General features: G+C 43.8%; 1 protein-coding gene across 1 annotated transcript in view; it reads left to right on the forward strand.

Moving 5' to 3' along the window:
* Positions 1-844: 844 nt before the first annotated feature.
* LOC134395547 (vomeronasal type-2 receptor 26-like) overlaps positions 845-14,514 on the forward strand; it is a 29,073-nt gene continuing 15,403 nt past the window's right edge. The window contains exons 1-4 of the mRNA XM_063121710.1: positions 845-961; positions 1,242-1,393; positions 4,653-4,944; positions 6,222-6,983. Of these exons, the coding sequence (XP_062977780.1) occupies positions 845-961; positions 1,242-1,393; positions 4,653-4,944; positions 6,222-6,983 (1,323 nt within the window). The remainder of the gene's footprint in view (positions 962-1,241; positions 1,394-4,652; positions 4,945-6,221; positions 6,984-14,514) is intronic.

The following is a 14,514-nucleotide window of genomic DNA, read 5'->3' on the forward strand; positions in this document are numbered from 1 at the left end:
ATTGTGTTCTTACTGATGGCAGCCCAAGAGTCAGAATTAAAAGTTGGAAAACTGCAGAAGTTCTATCACTGGAATCGTGATGGAGCTGTGACAAACAGCCATGGCAGGAAAACTGACATATCAACTGAAACTAGCCGAAGTCAAAGAGATCCATCACACCTATTTCCCCCCCTGGTTTGCCAACACACTAAACCATAGGCCGCTAACTCTTTTGCAGCAAATGGTTAGCTAGTGTATTTAAACCATGGTTAGGAATGGTTCACAAGATAGGCTATATCATGGTTCACACAACACACTACGCCATAATGTTTAGCTCAAAATGTTTTGGGCACCGTGGCTTAGCGTGTTGTCTGAAAAGGGTCACTGTATTACAGTTAATGTGTTCATTTTCATTTCCATCTTCTGATTATCCCAATCTGTATATATTTATTTAGTGCCTCTTAGGAAGGATTTCCAAAACAGGATTGGCTTACAAATACATCTTCTTTTGGCATTTGGAATTTCTCCCTCTTTTTTCCTCCTTCTAGGACAGATGGGCCAAAAACTGTACCTGTTCTGAGTGGATCCCCCCTACCTGAGTTTTTTTTAAATTATTAACTAGCTAAGGTCAGCTCAACTGCTCCCTCATTAATCTATTTCAATAGATTAATAGATTTCAATTAATCTATTTCAATAGACACTGAAGAGTTGTGCAAAGTTGTTTTCTCTGGATGTGAATCTGCACAGGGAGCCACACAGACAGTCAATGATGCTGCGGGAGTGATTTTTCCTCCCTTATAATTATGAAAATCATGGTGATTTATTCCACTCCTCATCAAAGTACAAGGGATTTTTATTTCCAAAGATGACTTTGGAAATTGCTGCAGGTGTCCTCGCATCAAGAGCAACTTTTGCTGACTCGTCATATAGGAAGCTTGACAAGCTGGTGCATAAACACCACCTGTGCATCCGAGAGCCTAGGGTGAGAATTAGGGAAGAACAGGGGCTATGCCAGTGTGAGGTTTAAGATCATTCCCTTCAGTTCTGAGGATGTTCTAGACTCCACCTTTATTAGCAAAGTCTCTGCGAGGGAGTCTGGCTTCTAAAAATTAGGTGTTTCTGAGATGAGACACAGGTGTTTGTGTGTGTGCTTGTGCGTGAGCAAGCATTTGAGTGAGAGAAAGACTATAGCAGGCGTCTCCAGCATGGTGGTTCTGCTGTTGCTTATTCTACTGCCCCACGTTTCTTGTGGGATGCTGAAGACAAAATGCCCGTTGAGTTCGATAAGTGATCAGAATGAGCCATTTAATTATTACAAGGCGGGAGACTACTTGATTAGTGGAATCACATCGACAGCCAATACTGTATTTGAACCATTTCTTTTCATGGAGCCTCCCACTACCAAATTTACTTCGTAAGTGATGAATTGCCTAAGTTTGAATTCATACTTTCCGGCTTTTCTTTTCCAGGTAGGTGGGTGGGGGACAATGAATCTCTCTTTCCTGGGGTACATCTATACGGGCTCTATAAACTCGCCTGAGCTGCGCATTTCCGCATTGCTCATCACATGACGCAGCCGTCCATTTGCTGCTCTGCCGTTTTAAATCCCCTAAAATGCACATATTCGTGGGTGCCAATTTGCCACGACTTTTGTGATTTACCGTGCCTTTAATAAAACGACCACCTATCCAAGCTCTGAATGTGAAGTTTAAATTATATGTTCATAGATCTGCACGGACGGGGCTTTGTTCCTTTGTATGTTCCTTTGTATGTGGAGGTGCGCAGAAGGATATATACTTTAAAAAAATGATTCAACCCCCCCCCCCAAGGAACGGAGTGTCTTCCCCATGTCAGAGTAACTTAAACAAATGCCTCAGAACAGGCAGGGGAAGTGGTGGGTGGAGGGGCTGAGATGAGGGCAGGCTGCTGCAGTGTAACACTCTTTGAGCAGAAGCAAATCACGGAAAATGCAGGTTAAAAAATATTATTATTATTATTATTTATTTATATAGCACCATCAATGTACATGGGATGCAATCTAGTGGTCGTATAGCTGAGGGCCTGGTAGCTGAGTATAGTAAACCCCGGCCTTATTTTGACCTGTATTGAAAAAGTTCTATGGGAGGGTGGACGAACGCTCAAGCGTCATCTAGTTAGTACACAGCCTGTAAGTTCAATGCTACAGCACGTGAGGTTCATTTTGTTCAAATGTTTGTTGAACAAAATGTCCCACCTGTCCCACCTGTCCCACCTGTCCTCCAAGGAACCTGAGGCGACATACATATCATCACAACAACCCTGCAAGGTAGGCTATGCTGAGAAACTAGGCATAGGAGGCATAGAAACTAGGCATAGGAGAATGGGGATGTGGAGTAAATGATACCCATTGTATTCTTACAAAGTACTGTGAAGAAGGACGTGAGGGTCTGAAACATATATGAGCTCTCTTATATTAAACATCCTTTTTTCTATCCCATGGCCTTTGGCTTTTGGGGCAGTTCTTGTTGGTTTTTCCCTTCTTGTTGGCTTATCCTGAGAATCAATCATTGGCTTTATGGCCGAGTGGGGATTAGAACCTAGGTCTCCCAAGTCCTAGTCCAGCACTCTAACCACTACACCACACTGGCCCACTTCAGAAGACACCATCAACCACAGCTTTAACTGTGGTGAATAAGGCAAAAGGCCTTATTCACCATGGTTAAAGCCATCGTTGAAGGTGTCTTCTGAACGGGGCCAGTGGGTCTCTTTGAACCACATGTTGAGCTCTTCCATAAAACCATTTTGAGATCTTCTATCAGGACAGGTGTCAACATCTAAAATCCTTGGGCAGCTGCTACTGCCAGCAGTAGTACAGTTGGGCTGGACCACAGTGTGAAAGTCCAGGGTCCCACAGCCTAAGGGTCTACCAAAGATAACACCACCTCATGGGAACAGTGGCATGCTGGGGCCAGCCAGGGTGGACACTGTTCACCGCAGCATCTTTAGTTATTATTTTAAAATATATGTTTTGTAGTGGGCTGTAATCTGCATGGCATGTGCATTGTTAGAGATGCTCATTGTATCAATTTAGAACAAATATTATCCGATTTTGTTTTGTTAAAATGAACTGGTGCTTATTCCCAACTAAACGTGTTTACCATCCTCTCTCGTGCAAGCACTGAGTCATTACTGACTCTTGGAGGGACACCAGCTTTCACTGACATTTTCTTGGCAGGCCTTAGAGCGGGGTGGTTTGCCGTTGCCTTCCCCGGCCATGATTACCTTTCCCCCAGCTAACTGGGTACTCATTTTACCGACCTCGGGAGGATGGAAGGCTGAGTCGACCCGAGCCGGCTGCCTGAAACCAGCTTCCGCTGGGATCGAACTCAGGCCGTGGGGAGAGTTTCAGCTGCAGAAACTGCTGCTTTACCGCTCTGCGCTTTATTATGTAAGAACATAAGCCGATTTAGCCCAATGTTGCATTCACACATTACCCAACCAGCTGCCAGTGGGAAGCCTGTGTTTTCAAACATACAAATAGATGCTGTGAAGGGCAGACAATGAGGTCCAGGAGTGCAGGGAGTGGGGAAAGAGAGTGGTCCCCCTGCCATGGTCTCCCTGTCCAAAACAAGGGTCATCCCCTTGATACTGCTGTTCGCAATGGGAGGAAAGCTCCCATTGGTGTCAATAGGAGTGTAGTTCTAAGAGTAAAGTGCAGAGGTTTCTAGTGCCCCTTTTAATGTTTGTATGGGCCAGGTTTAAGGTTCTTTACTAGTGTACCAAACCCTAAACAACTTGACCCCAGGATACCTGAGAGCGCACCTTCTCCCTTACCAACCTGCCTGGTCACGGAGGTCATCGGAGGGCCTGCTCCTGGTGGTTCCACGTGGACCTGTGGCCTGATTGGAATCCACCAGGAGAAGAGCCTTTAGTGTGGTGGCCCCCTTCTATGTAGAACTCTCTGCCCCTGGAGGTCAGGCAGGCACCAACACTAAGCTGCTTCTGGTGCCTCTTGAAAACAACTCTTCCAGAAAGCATTCCTCAGCTGACCAGCCATTGTATTTATTAGTACTTTGTTTTAATTTATTTATTAAATATTTATTTATTTATCAAATTTATATACCGCCCCATAGCCGAAGCTCTCTGGGCAGTTTACAAAAATTAAAAAACAGTCGACATTAAAAAGTATACAAAATTTTAAACCATCAAAAAATATAAAAACAACAGTATACAGTATCCATTTTAAACAACAACAGTTCTGGGGTCCATTAAAAAACAAACTTAGCATATGTTGTTAAATGCTGTTAAAAGCCTGGAAGAAGAGAAAGGTCTTGAGCTGGCGCCGAAAAGATAACAATGTTGGCGCCAGGCGAGCCTCATCGGGGAGATCATTCCACAGTCGGGGGGCCACCACTGAAAAGGCCCTCTCCCTTGTTGCCATCCTCTGAGCTTCCCTAGGAGTAGGCACTCGGAGGAGGACCTTAGATGTTGAGTGCAGTGTACGGGTAGGTTCATGTCAGGTCAATTCTAATTAGCTGTTTTAATCTTCTTTCTTTTTTACTATTTTAATCCTATGTTCACTCCGGAATCTATTTTAGATATGGAGAGGTATATAAATATTATAAAGGAATAAATAAACGTATGTTTTCATGGAATAGAGAATGAAAATCTCATGACACCTATTTCTCTTGCAGTATAGAACCTATGAGGTACTGGTACCTCCTTCCCTTCTTGTTTGCCATTCATGAGATCAACCAGAATCCGAGGCTCTTGCCCAATATCACCCTGGGCTACAGCATGTATGAGAACTATTTCAGCGGAAGAATGACTTACGAGGCCTTGGTAGACCTGCTGTCTGTTGGGGAGCAGAATATTCCAAATTACAGGTGTGGAAGACAGAATAACCTGTTGGCAGTTCTTGAAGGGGCTGACTCTGAAATCTCCAACAAGATTTCAATTATGTTGGGCACCTACAAAATCCCACAGGTATGAATGGGGATTTAAGCAGGGTCTAATTCTACTCCGTAGTCTCTCTGGAGAAATCCAGGAGGTGGCATTGGGGTAGACATCACCGAGTAAGGCTGGGGACAGATACTATTTATCAAAAGAGCTGGATAAGATTTGAGAGAGGTTTTATTTTCCCTGGTGCAAACACACACACACACACACACACCATTTCTTTTGTCCTGTTGTCATCTCTGTACAAGGAATGTTGTGATTTTTGAAACAGCAGAGATAGTGTGGTGAGTTTTCAGATCTTGATATTGGATTGAATCCAGACTAAGAGCATCATCACGGGCGGGGCGGGGGGGTTGCATTTGTTTACCATCACTTCTCCACCTGCACGTTTGTCCCTCATTACTTCCTCTTTTGAAAGAGGAAGTAAACCATGAGCCCATGGCCCATTCAGTGGGCCATTTTGATCTCGCTGCTTCTCCTGCACACAGCAGGAGCTAGAGGCAACTTCCAATAAGTCGGACTTCCTGGGGTGTTTTGTGCGTGTGTGTGTGTGTGTGTGTGTGTGTGTCGTGAGGAAGACTAGAAGGAGCAGGAGGCGCATGGGAGGCAGACGACATTGTGAGAGGACACGTGAAGCTGTTTGGTGGGAGAACCAGGGCAGATAAAAGGAAGGACTTCTTCAGACAGCACATAGTTAAACTCTGGAATTCGCTACCATGAGATGTAATGATGGCCACTAATTTGGATGGCATTAAAAGGATAAATTCCTGGAGCAGAAGGCTATCAATGGCTAGTAGTCCTGATAGCTATGTGCTACCTCCAGTATCAGAGGCAGTGAGCCTATATATACCAGTTGTAGAGAAACATGGGCAGGAGGGTCTTGTTGTAGTGCGTTCTGCTTGTGGGTTCCTGGTTGACAACTGGTTGTCCACTGTGTGAACAGAATGTTGGACTAGATGGACCCTTGGTCTGATCCAGCAAGGCTCTTCTTATGTTCTTAACCTAATTGGCCATCACTACATCTTGGAGGAGTAAGGTTTTTTTTTCCCTCTTCATTATGCCCCAGGTTCTACTATTATGCACAGGCTAATGAATATCTGCATTTTGTTTTTAATCAAGACTAAGGGGGGATCTACACTACAGCTTTTAAAGGGCTTTAAAGCACTTTGAAAACGTTTTGAAAACTGTATATGCAGTGTGTCCTGGGCCCCAACAGTTGTCAAAACTGTTATAAAGCGCTTTAAAGCACTCTAAAGCAGTAGTGTAGATCCCCCCTAAGTATCAACCTCTTTCTCTCTTACTAGTTCAGTTATGGAGTTGTCAGTCACGTTGCTGAGGATAGAGACAAGTTCCCTTTTTTTTACCGGATGGTCCCCAAACAAGAACCCCCTTACTTGGCGATTGTGAAACTGCTCCTGCATTTCAAGTGGACGTGGGTCGGTCTCGTCGCTCCAGACAACGACAATGGGAAAAGATTCATGAGCACCTTTGTTCCCGTGATCACAATGAGCAGTATTTGCATTGCCTTCTCAGAAATCATCCCACAACTGGATTTGGGCACAGTAAGGAAGAACCTGATTTCGAACTTTCTGGACACTCATGCCAGTGTAGTTGTTTGTCCAGCGGACACTCAGGTCATGTTAATGCTAGGAACACTGATGCATGTAGTTAAACATATCAAAAAATCAACTATGGGGAAAGTTTGGATTGCGACAGCCCTGCAGGACCTCAGTGCGAGATTGTTTTTCAATCTGGTTGATTTCCAGGCCTCCCATGTTATGTTCTCCTTCTTAATCCACACGAACAAAAGGACACAATATGAGAATTCCGATCCTCTTTTCTTTGCTATCCAGCAGTTTGGGGAGAGAGCATTTCATTGTTTCTATTCCAGACACGTGCTGTCTGTGAAAGTCTGGAAAAGATGCACTGAAAAAGAGAAATGGGAGGACGTGCCTCAGGATGCGATGGAAAAAATCCTGTCTCAAGATGCCTACAATATTTACAATTCCATCCAGGCTCTGGCACAGACCTTAAATGCTGCATACTCGACTCGATCAAATCGGATGGTGGGTGGAGTCGGGTTGGCACTTCAAAGGATACAGTCATGGCAGGTATCTCTTCTCCTTCACTAAAATTATTTATTTATTTGCATTTTTATGCAGCCATATCTTCTAAAAAGCCAACAAGGTAGTGAACAACAATTAAAAAAAAATAAAACCAAAGAAAAGTAAAAAGAACAATATTCAATACATCAGAATATTAGAACTAAATATTTTAAAATGCTAAACTGGGAAAAAAAATGGTAAACTGGAAAGAGGCTGGGCACTGTAGTCCAAAACATCAGAAGGCACCAGGTGTTTTTTTGGGGGGGGGGGGGAAGGGCTGCTTTTGGAACATACAGCAGCCTTTCTGTTCTTAAAATTATTTTATGCATAACTTTGTTTGCTGGTAAAATAATCACTATATCTTAAAACATCTAGAAGTAAACTCAGTAAATTTGTAATTATCGGCTGAATAGATTAGAATGACTTTAAATGACTGCTACAGCATCAGAACGCCTCTCCCGACATGAACCTACCCGTACACTGCGCTCAACATCTAAGGTCCTCCTCCGAGTGCCTACTCCGAGGGAAGCTTGGAGGATGCCAACAAGGGAGAGGGCCTTTTCAGTGGTGGCCCCCCAATTATGGAATGATCTCCCTTTTTTTTTTTTTTTAATAATTTTTATTTGTTTTCTACACTATATAAACATACAACATTACAATAGTAATAATAATAAAAAAAGAAAACATCAAACAACTGCTACATACATATTGAATAAATGTTGAGTACATATATGTTGAATAAGTATTACCTATACATTATCATACTACAACATAATCATTCTTAACATAAAAGTGCACCCCCCACCTCGGGATCTATTCCTGAGTCCAAAATCTGATCGTTTCTTCTGCTGGCGGTTTCCCACTTCCCTTAGTAAACACAAATATTAGGAACTGTTTCCAGATTCCTTCAAACTCATTTATTTTAGTTACGCCTTTTCTCCACTTAATATTACATGTCAGTTTATCATTAATGGCTATATCCCATACTTCTTTGTACCATTCTTCAATAGAATATTCCCCTTGAATCTTCCAGTTCCTGGCTACCATCAATCGTGCTGCAACCAGCAAACTCGATATCAGGTCTATAGTTTCTTTTCCACACTTTATATCTTCAAATAGTGACAGTAATGCAATCTTTGGTGTTTGTTCTATTTTCATTCCCACTATTTCTTCAATTTCTGAAAACATCATCTTCCATAATCTTTGTACATATTTGCATTGCCACCACATATGTAAATACGTTCCTTTTTCCCCACAACCTCTCCAACAATTTGCTGAATGCTGATCATTTATCTTATTCAATCTAATCGGGGTTAGGTACCACCTCCACAAAATTTTAAAATAATTCTCCTTTATTCTCACTGATAAACTTCTCAACACTCTTTGTTTCCATAGTCCCTCCCAGCTCTGTCGCCCTATTTGTACCTTCAAATCTGATTCCCAAACCATTTTCTCTGTATTCTCTCTAAACTCCTTTTCTAACAATATTTTATATATTTCACTCATTAACCCTTTTAAAACTATACTTCCTCCTTTACCTTTTTCCTTATTTGCTATTAACTCTTCAAACTTCGTCATCTTTCTGCAAACTCTATTATCTTTAATCCACTTTTTATTCCATTGTTCTAATTGCCCATATTCTAACCAAGATAATTTTTTCTCCTTTAACAATTTTTCCATATCTTCTCTTGTTTTTATATCTCTTAACCAATCCTTTAGTTTCATTTTACTTTTCTCTTTTAATATTTTACATAATCTACCCTTCAGATCCTCTGGGAAATTCTTTAACATTAGGAATGATCTCCCTGACGAGGCTCACTTGGCGCCAACATTGTTATCTTTTCGGCGCCAGGTCAAGACTTTTCTCCCAGGCATTTAACAGCATTTAACAACATATGCTAAGTTTGGGGGGGGGGGGTTGTTTTTTTAATGGACTCCAGAACTGTTGTTGTTTAAAATGGATACTGCTGTTTTATACTGTTGTTTTTATATTTTTGATGGTTTTAAATTCTGTATACTTTTTAATGTTCACTGCTTTTAACTTTTGTAAACTGCCCAGAGAGCTTCAGCTATGGGGCGGTATATAAATTTAATAAATAAATAAATGAATAAATAAAACACAGGACTCTGTAGAACAAAACCCAAACTATCAAGAATGCACAATGGTGACTCTACTTACATGTTGCAAAACTGAGCAAATCAGATGAGTGTTTTTATTAGGGGTGTGCACGGACCCCCCGCTCCGCTTCACTTGCAGATCCGCCATTTTTCGGAGCGGGTCGCTCCGCCCCGCCCCCGCTCCGCCCACTTCCGCTCCGCTCCGCCCGGAGCTCCGGATCGGATCCGGAGCTCCGTTTTTGCCCCCCCATAGGCTTGCATTGAAAGCTAAAAAAGTAAACAACTTTTTTTCCGTTGAAGTTAGAAACCTCACGTTTGGCACCATGACACCTCATGGGCGTATACACACACACGCCAAGTTTCAAGGCAATCCCATCATCCCCTGATTTTTGGCGAATTTTTGAAAATCGGGCACCCCATTCACACCCCTTGGGATAGCTCCGTCAATTTGCATGTTACAAACCTCAAACTCGGCACCAGGGCAGCTTATCCATGTGTCCACATGCACGCCAAGTTGCAAGCAAATCCCATCATCCCCTGATTTTTGGCGCGGCTCTACCCTCTAACGCACCTCCCATAACCCTAATTCACACCCCTTTAGATAGCTCCGTCAATTTGCACGTTAGAAACCTCAAACTCAGCACCATGATAGCTTATCCACGTGTCCACATGCACGCCAAGTTTCAAGGCAATCCCATCATCCCCTGATTTTTGGGGAATTTATGAAAATCGGGCACCCCATTCACACCCCTTGGGATAGCTCCGTCAATTTGCATGTTAGAAACCTCAAACTCGGCACCAGGAGAGCTTATCCATGTGTCCACATGCACGCCAAGTTGCAAGCAAATCCCATCATCCCCTGATTTTTGGCATGGCTTAACTCACCCCAAATTGTCCCATTCTACAACTACGTCAATTTGCACGTTAGAAACCTCAAACTCAGCACCATGATAGCTTATCCACGTGTCCACATGCACGCCAAGTTTCAAGGCAATCCCATCATCCCCTGATTTTTGGGGAATTTATGAAAATCGGGCACCCCATTCACACCCCTTGGGATAGCTCCGTCAATTTGCATGTTAGAAACCTCAAACTCGGCACCAGGAGAGCTTATCCATGTGTCCACATGCACGCCAAGTTGCAAGCAAATCCCATCATCCCCTGATTTTTGGCGCGGCTTAAACTTTTTAACTCACCCCAAATCAAGTCCCATTCTACAACTACGTCAATTTGCACGTTAGAAACCTATCCTTTGGTCCCATGACAGCTTACCCATGTGTCCCCATGGACACCAAGTTTCAAGGCAATCCCATCATCCCCTGATGTTAGGGGAACTTTTGAAATTTGAACACTCCAGTATGTCAGGGATTTAAAGTTGCAATTGCAGACAGCTCAATGGGGCCAGTTCCAAGGCAATCCCAACATGCCACGAGATAACCCTAAATCTTCTGGCACATTTGAAAAAGGGATTATTGAATTTGATAAAGTCTAAGTGAGCGCAGGAAGGACTTCTCCCCTTAGTCAAAGCAAGACACATACACCATCGCTGCAAGGCGGGAAGGGGAGAATTATTATTATTATTATTATTTATTTATATAGCACCATCAATGGAAAGCAGGCAGGCAGCATGCATTGTAGTGCCGCAAGGATGGCTTGAGCACTAACGCATAGCAAACCAACCCATAAGTGGGCGCAAAGTGAGGCAAAGATGGCTGGTTGTTTCTTTCTAAGCCAGCAGTTACGCCTTGAGGGGCACAGAGGAGGACGATTGGGAGCAAACCAGGCACCAGGCGGGCAGAGAGGCAGGCAGAGTAGGCGAGGAGTCAGTCCTGGCAGATGCCCCACCACAGCAGCACCCCGGGGGAGGCGGGCAGGCAGGCAGGCAGGCTGCGGGCATTTCTGGGGGCACAAGGAAGTGATGGCTGGTTTCTAAGCCAGCATTGCAGTTAGTCACGCATTGCAAACGCAAACCATCCCAGCGAGTCGGTCACCGAGGAGGACAGGCTAGCAGAGGGGCAGGCAGAGTGACATGTCATAGATCTAGTATTGGGGAGGAGTCAGTCCCGGCAGATGCCCCAACACAGTAGCACCCTGGGTGGGCATTGGAAAACGCCATCTTGTGGGTCAATACTTCCCCCACCCCATGTCCTGCAGGGTTGCCTGCCTAACCCTTGTGGGGATGGGAGATGGAGAGCTTAGAGTGGCAGTGCCAGCAGCAGCCTTCGGCTTTCCCCTGGAACCAGTCGCCTTGCCCGCCTCTTTCCCCAGCAAGATCGCCTGGTGCTGCCTATGAAGATGCATCTTCATGCTGCTGGTTCCATAATGCCCTGTCGATGAACCCCTGCTTAGGCTGAGTTTGCAGTGGCGACAGACAGCAAAGCGGGGATCCGCTCCCAACTCAAAGTGGTCCCACACGATGCTTGTCTTTCGTTTCTGTGGTGACACCACCAATTGCCCGCCTGAGCTCTCTGGTGTTGCCACAGAAACAGGGGTGTGGGATGAGACTGGGGAGAGAGCCTCGGCCTGCTGCTGCTCCTCCTCAGCCCCCACATCCTGGAGGCCCACCGCCTCCTCCTCCTCCCCCCCCTCCACTGTGCTGAGGACCTCGTCTAGGTCCATCAGCGGGCTCGTGGGCTGAAAGGAGAATGAAGGAGTTGGGGATACTCCTCCTCCTCTAATGGCACTGCTGCCACGTGCCTCTTGCAAACGGGCACTTTTCCCATTCCCACCCTCAAAAAGAGAACGCCGGGCACAAGTTGCAGAAGAGAGTGGCTCTGCCTGCTGCTTGTCCTGCTTCTGTTTTGGAGCAGTCAGCCAAGGAGTTGCCCGTTTGAGTTTCACAGGAGGAGAGGAAGCCCTGCTGGCAGACTGAGCCTTGCTGCTTTCAGCACGCCTGCTTTCTCTTTTCATGATGACTAACAAAATATTAATACTACTAATACTATGTATAAGGTACTACTAAGAATATGTATAAGAAGAATATAATATGTTTAAATGTAGGGAAATGGGACAAGAACAATAAAATATACTACTACTAATATGTATGAGAATATACTACTAAGAATATCTACAAGAATATAATAATATGTTTTAGAATATTACTAATAAATGTAGGGAAATGGGACAAGAAATGGGACAACCACTACTATAAGAAGAACAAAATATGAATACTACTACTAATATGTATGAGAATGTATACTAATAGACTACTAAGACTATGTCAAAGAATATAATAATAATATGTTTAAGAATAGGGAAATGGTGTGCGTATGCTTTCCCCAAAATGCTCAATCTGTGGCTGCCTGTTGAACTTGACAAAAGCAGCCCACTCCGTCGAAGTTACACAGAGAAGAAAAAGAGAATCCAATTTTTTTGGTATATTTGGTATATAGAAGATAGAAGGAAACACAATCAGGATTTAAGAGAGGGGAGGGGGAAAAAGAACCAACCACTACTATAAGAAGAACAAAATATGAATACTAATATAATATGTATGAGAATATATACTAATGGACTATGTGAAAGAATATAATAAAATATGTTTAAGAATATAAATGTAGGGAAATGGGACAAAAAGTGTGTGTATGCTTTCAAAAGAAAGCTTTCACAAAAGCAGAACAGTCAGGCTTTAATACAGGGAAGGGGGGGGGCAACCAACCCAACCACACACTCCAAAATTCAAAAATAAAGTTTATATTAAATCAAAGTAAGGGGAAAACACAGGGCAAACTAAGCTACAAGTCAGAAAGAAGCAAACAAACACACACACGCGCCAAACTAAACCTATATTAAATTAATCTATCTCCAAAGCAGGAGCACTAGCTAAGTAAGTGTTCCCTCCACGAACGCCAACCCACAAAGAGACACAAAACAGAAAGTTCTCAGGGTGGGTCTGCCTTAGTCCCCCCTCCAACGCTGGGATTGGAGGAGGATGCTTTCTGAGGAGATGAATTCTCATCAGGATTGGGAGTTGAATGTGCCTGTCATCGCTTCCAAAAAAATAATAATAATAAAAAAAAAAAACCCAAACCCCGATTTTTAAAAAAATATTGCACGTGAACCACAGCACGCAGAAAGTTGAGAGTGGTCTCAAAATGACCCCCATCCACGACTCTCTGTGCACAAGAATTTTCAGAACGATAGCTTAAACCCCCCCCCAGTTATCCCCGATTCTTTCCCTCAATGCAATCCTATGGGCGAAAAGCCGAAACGGAGCCCCGCGGTTGACCCTATTTTTAAAAAACTTCTAGCCCGCGACCCGTACGATGCAGAAAGTTGAGAGTGGTCTCAAAATGACCCCCATCCACGACTCTCTGTGCACAAGAATTTTCAGAACGATAGCTTAAACCCCCCCCCAGTTATCCCCGATTCTTTCCCTCAATGCAATCCTATGGGCGAAAAGCCGAAACGCAGTTTGAGCCCCGCGGTTGACCCGATTTTTAAAAAAATATTGCACGTGAACCACAGCACGCAGAGAGGTGAGAGTGGTCTCAAAATGACCCCCATCCACGACTCTCTGTGCACAAGAATTTCCAGAACGATAGCTTCAAAAACAACGTAGTTATGCGCGATTATTTGCCGCAATGCAATCCTATGGCGAAATGTTTTCAAGATGGCGACCGGAGCGCTCCGACTGAACTCGGAGCTCCGAAAAATGGTCGCTTCTCTTCGCCTTGCTTCTAGGGGGTCCGCGGTCCGCTCCTACTCCGCCTCTGGGTAAGGCGGAGCAGGCCAATCCGCTACTGCTTCTACGCTCCTAATCGGAGCGGAGCACATCCCTAGTTTTTATTGCATGCTCATTACTGGGCACTCGTGGATTTTTGCAGGTCCCTCTCATGCCATCGTTTGCATCCCCCTTCTAGCCTTCTTTGAGCAACAACTCAACAACAAAAACACCCCAGTAAGTCTGATTTATTTTTAAAGACGGAAGTTGCCGCTATCTCCTGCTGTGTGCAGGAGAAGCAGCGCGATCAAAACGGCCCACTGAACGGGCCCTGGGCACAAAAGAGGAAGTAATGCCCTCCCCTTGGAGGCCCGATTGGCACCAACCTTGATTTCATTTCGACGCCAAGTAAAAACATGGCTTTTTAACAAAGCCTTTGATGGTTAAACTCACTGGCACATTGTTTTAACTGTTTTAACTGTATCTATTGCTTTTAAATTATATATTGTTTTAACTTGGATCGTGGTTTAATTTGTTTTTAACTGTGTATATTTATTGTTTTATACTGTATGTTTTTATCTGCGATCTTAGTGATATAGGGCGGGTTATAAATATTTTAAATAAATAATAAATAAATAAAATAATAATGGGGGACAAACGTGTGGGTGGAGAAGCAATGGTAAACAAACACGATCCCACCCCCCATATGAT

The sequence above is a fragment of the Elgaria multicarinata genome, chromosome 3, assembly GCF_023053635.1.
Source record: "Elgaria multicarinata webbii isolate HBS135686 ecotype San Diego chromosome 3, rElgMul1.1.pri, whole genome shotgun sequence".
Taxonomy (NCBI): domain Eukaryota; kingdom Metazoa; phylum Chordata; class Lepidosauria; order Squamata; family Anguidae; genus Elgaria; species Elgaria multicarinata.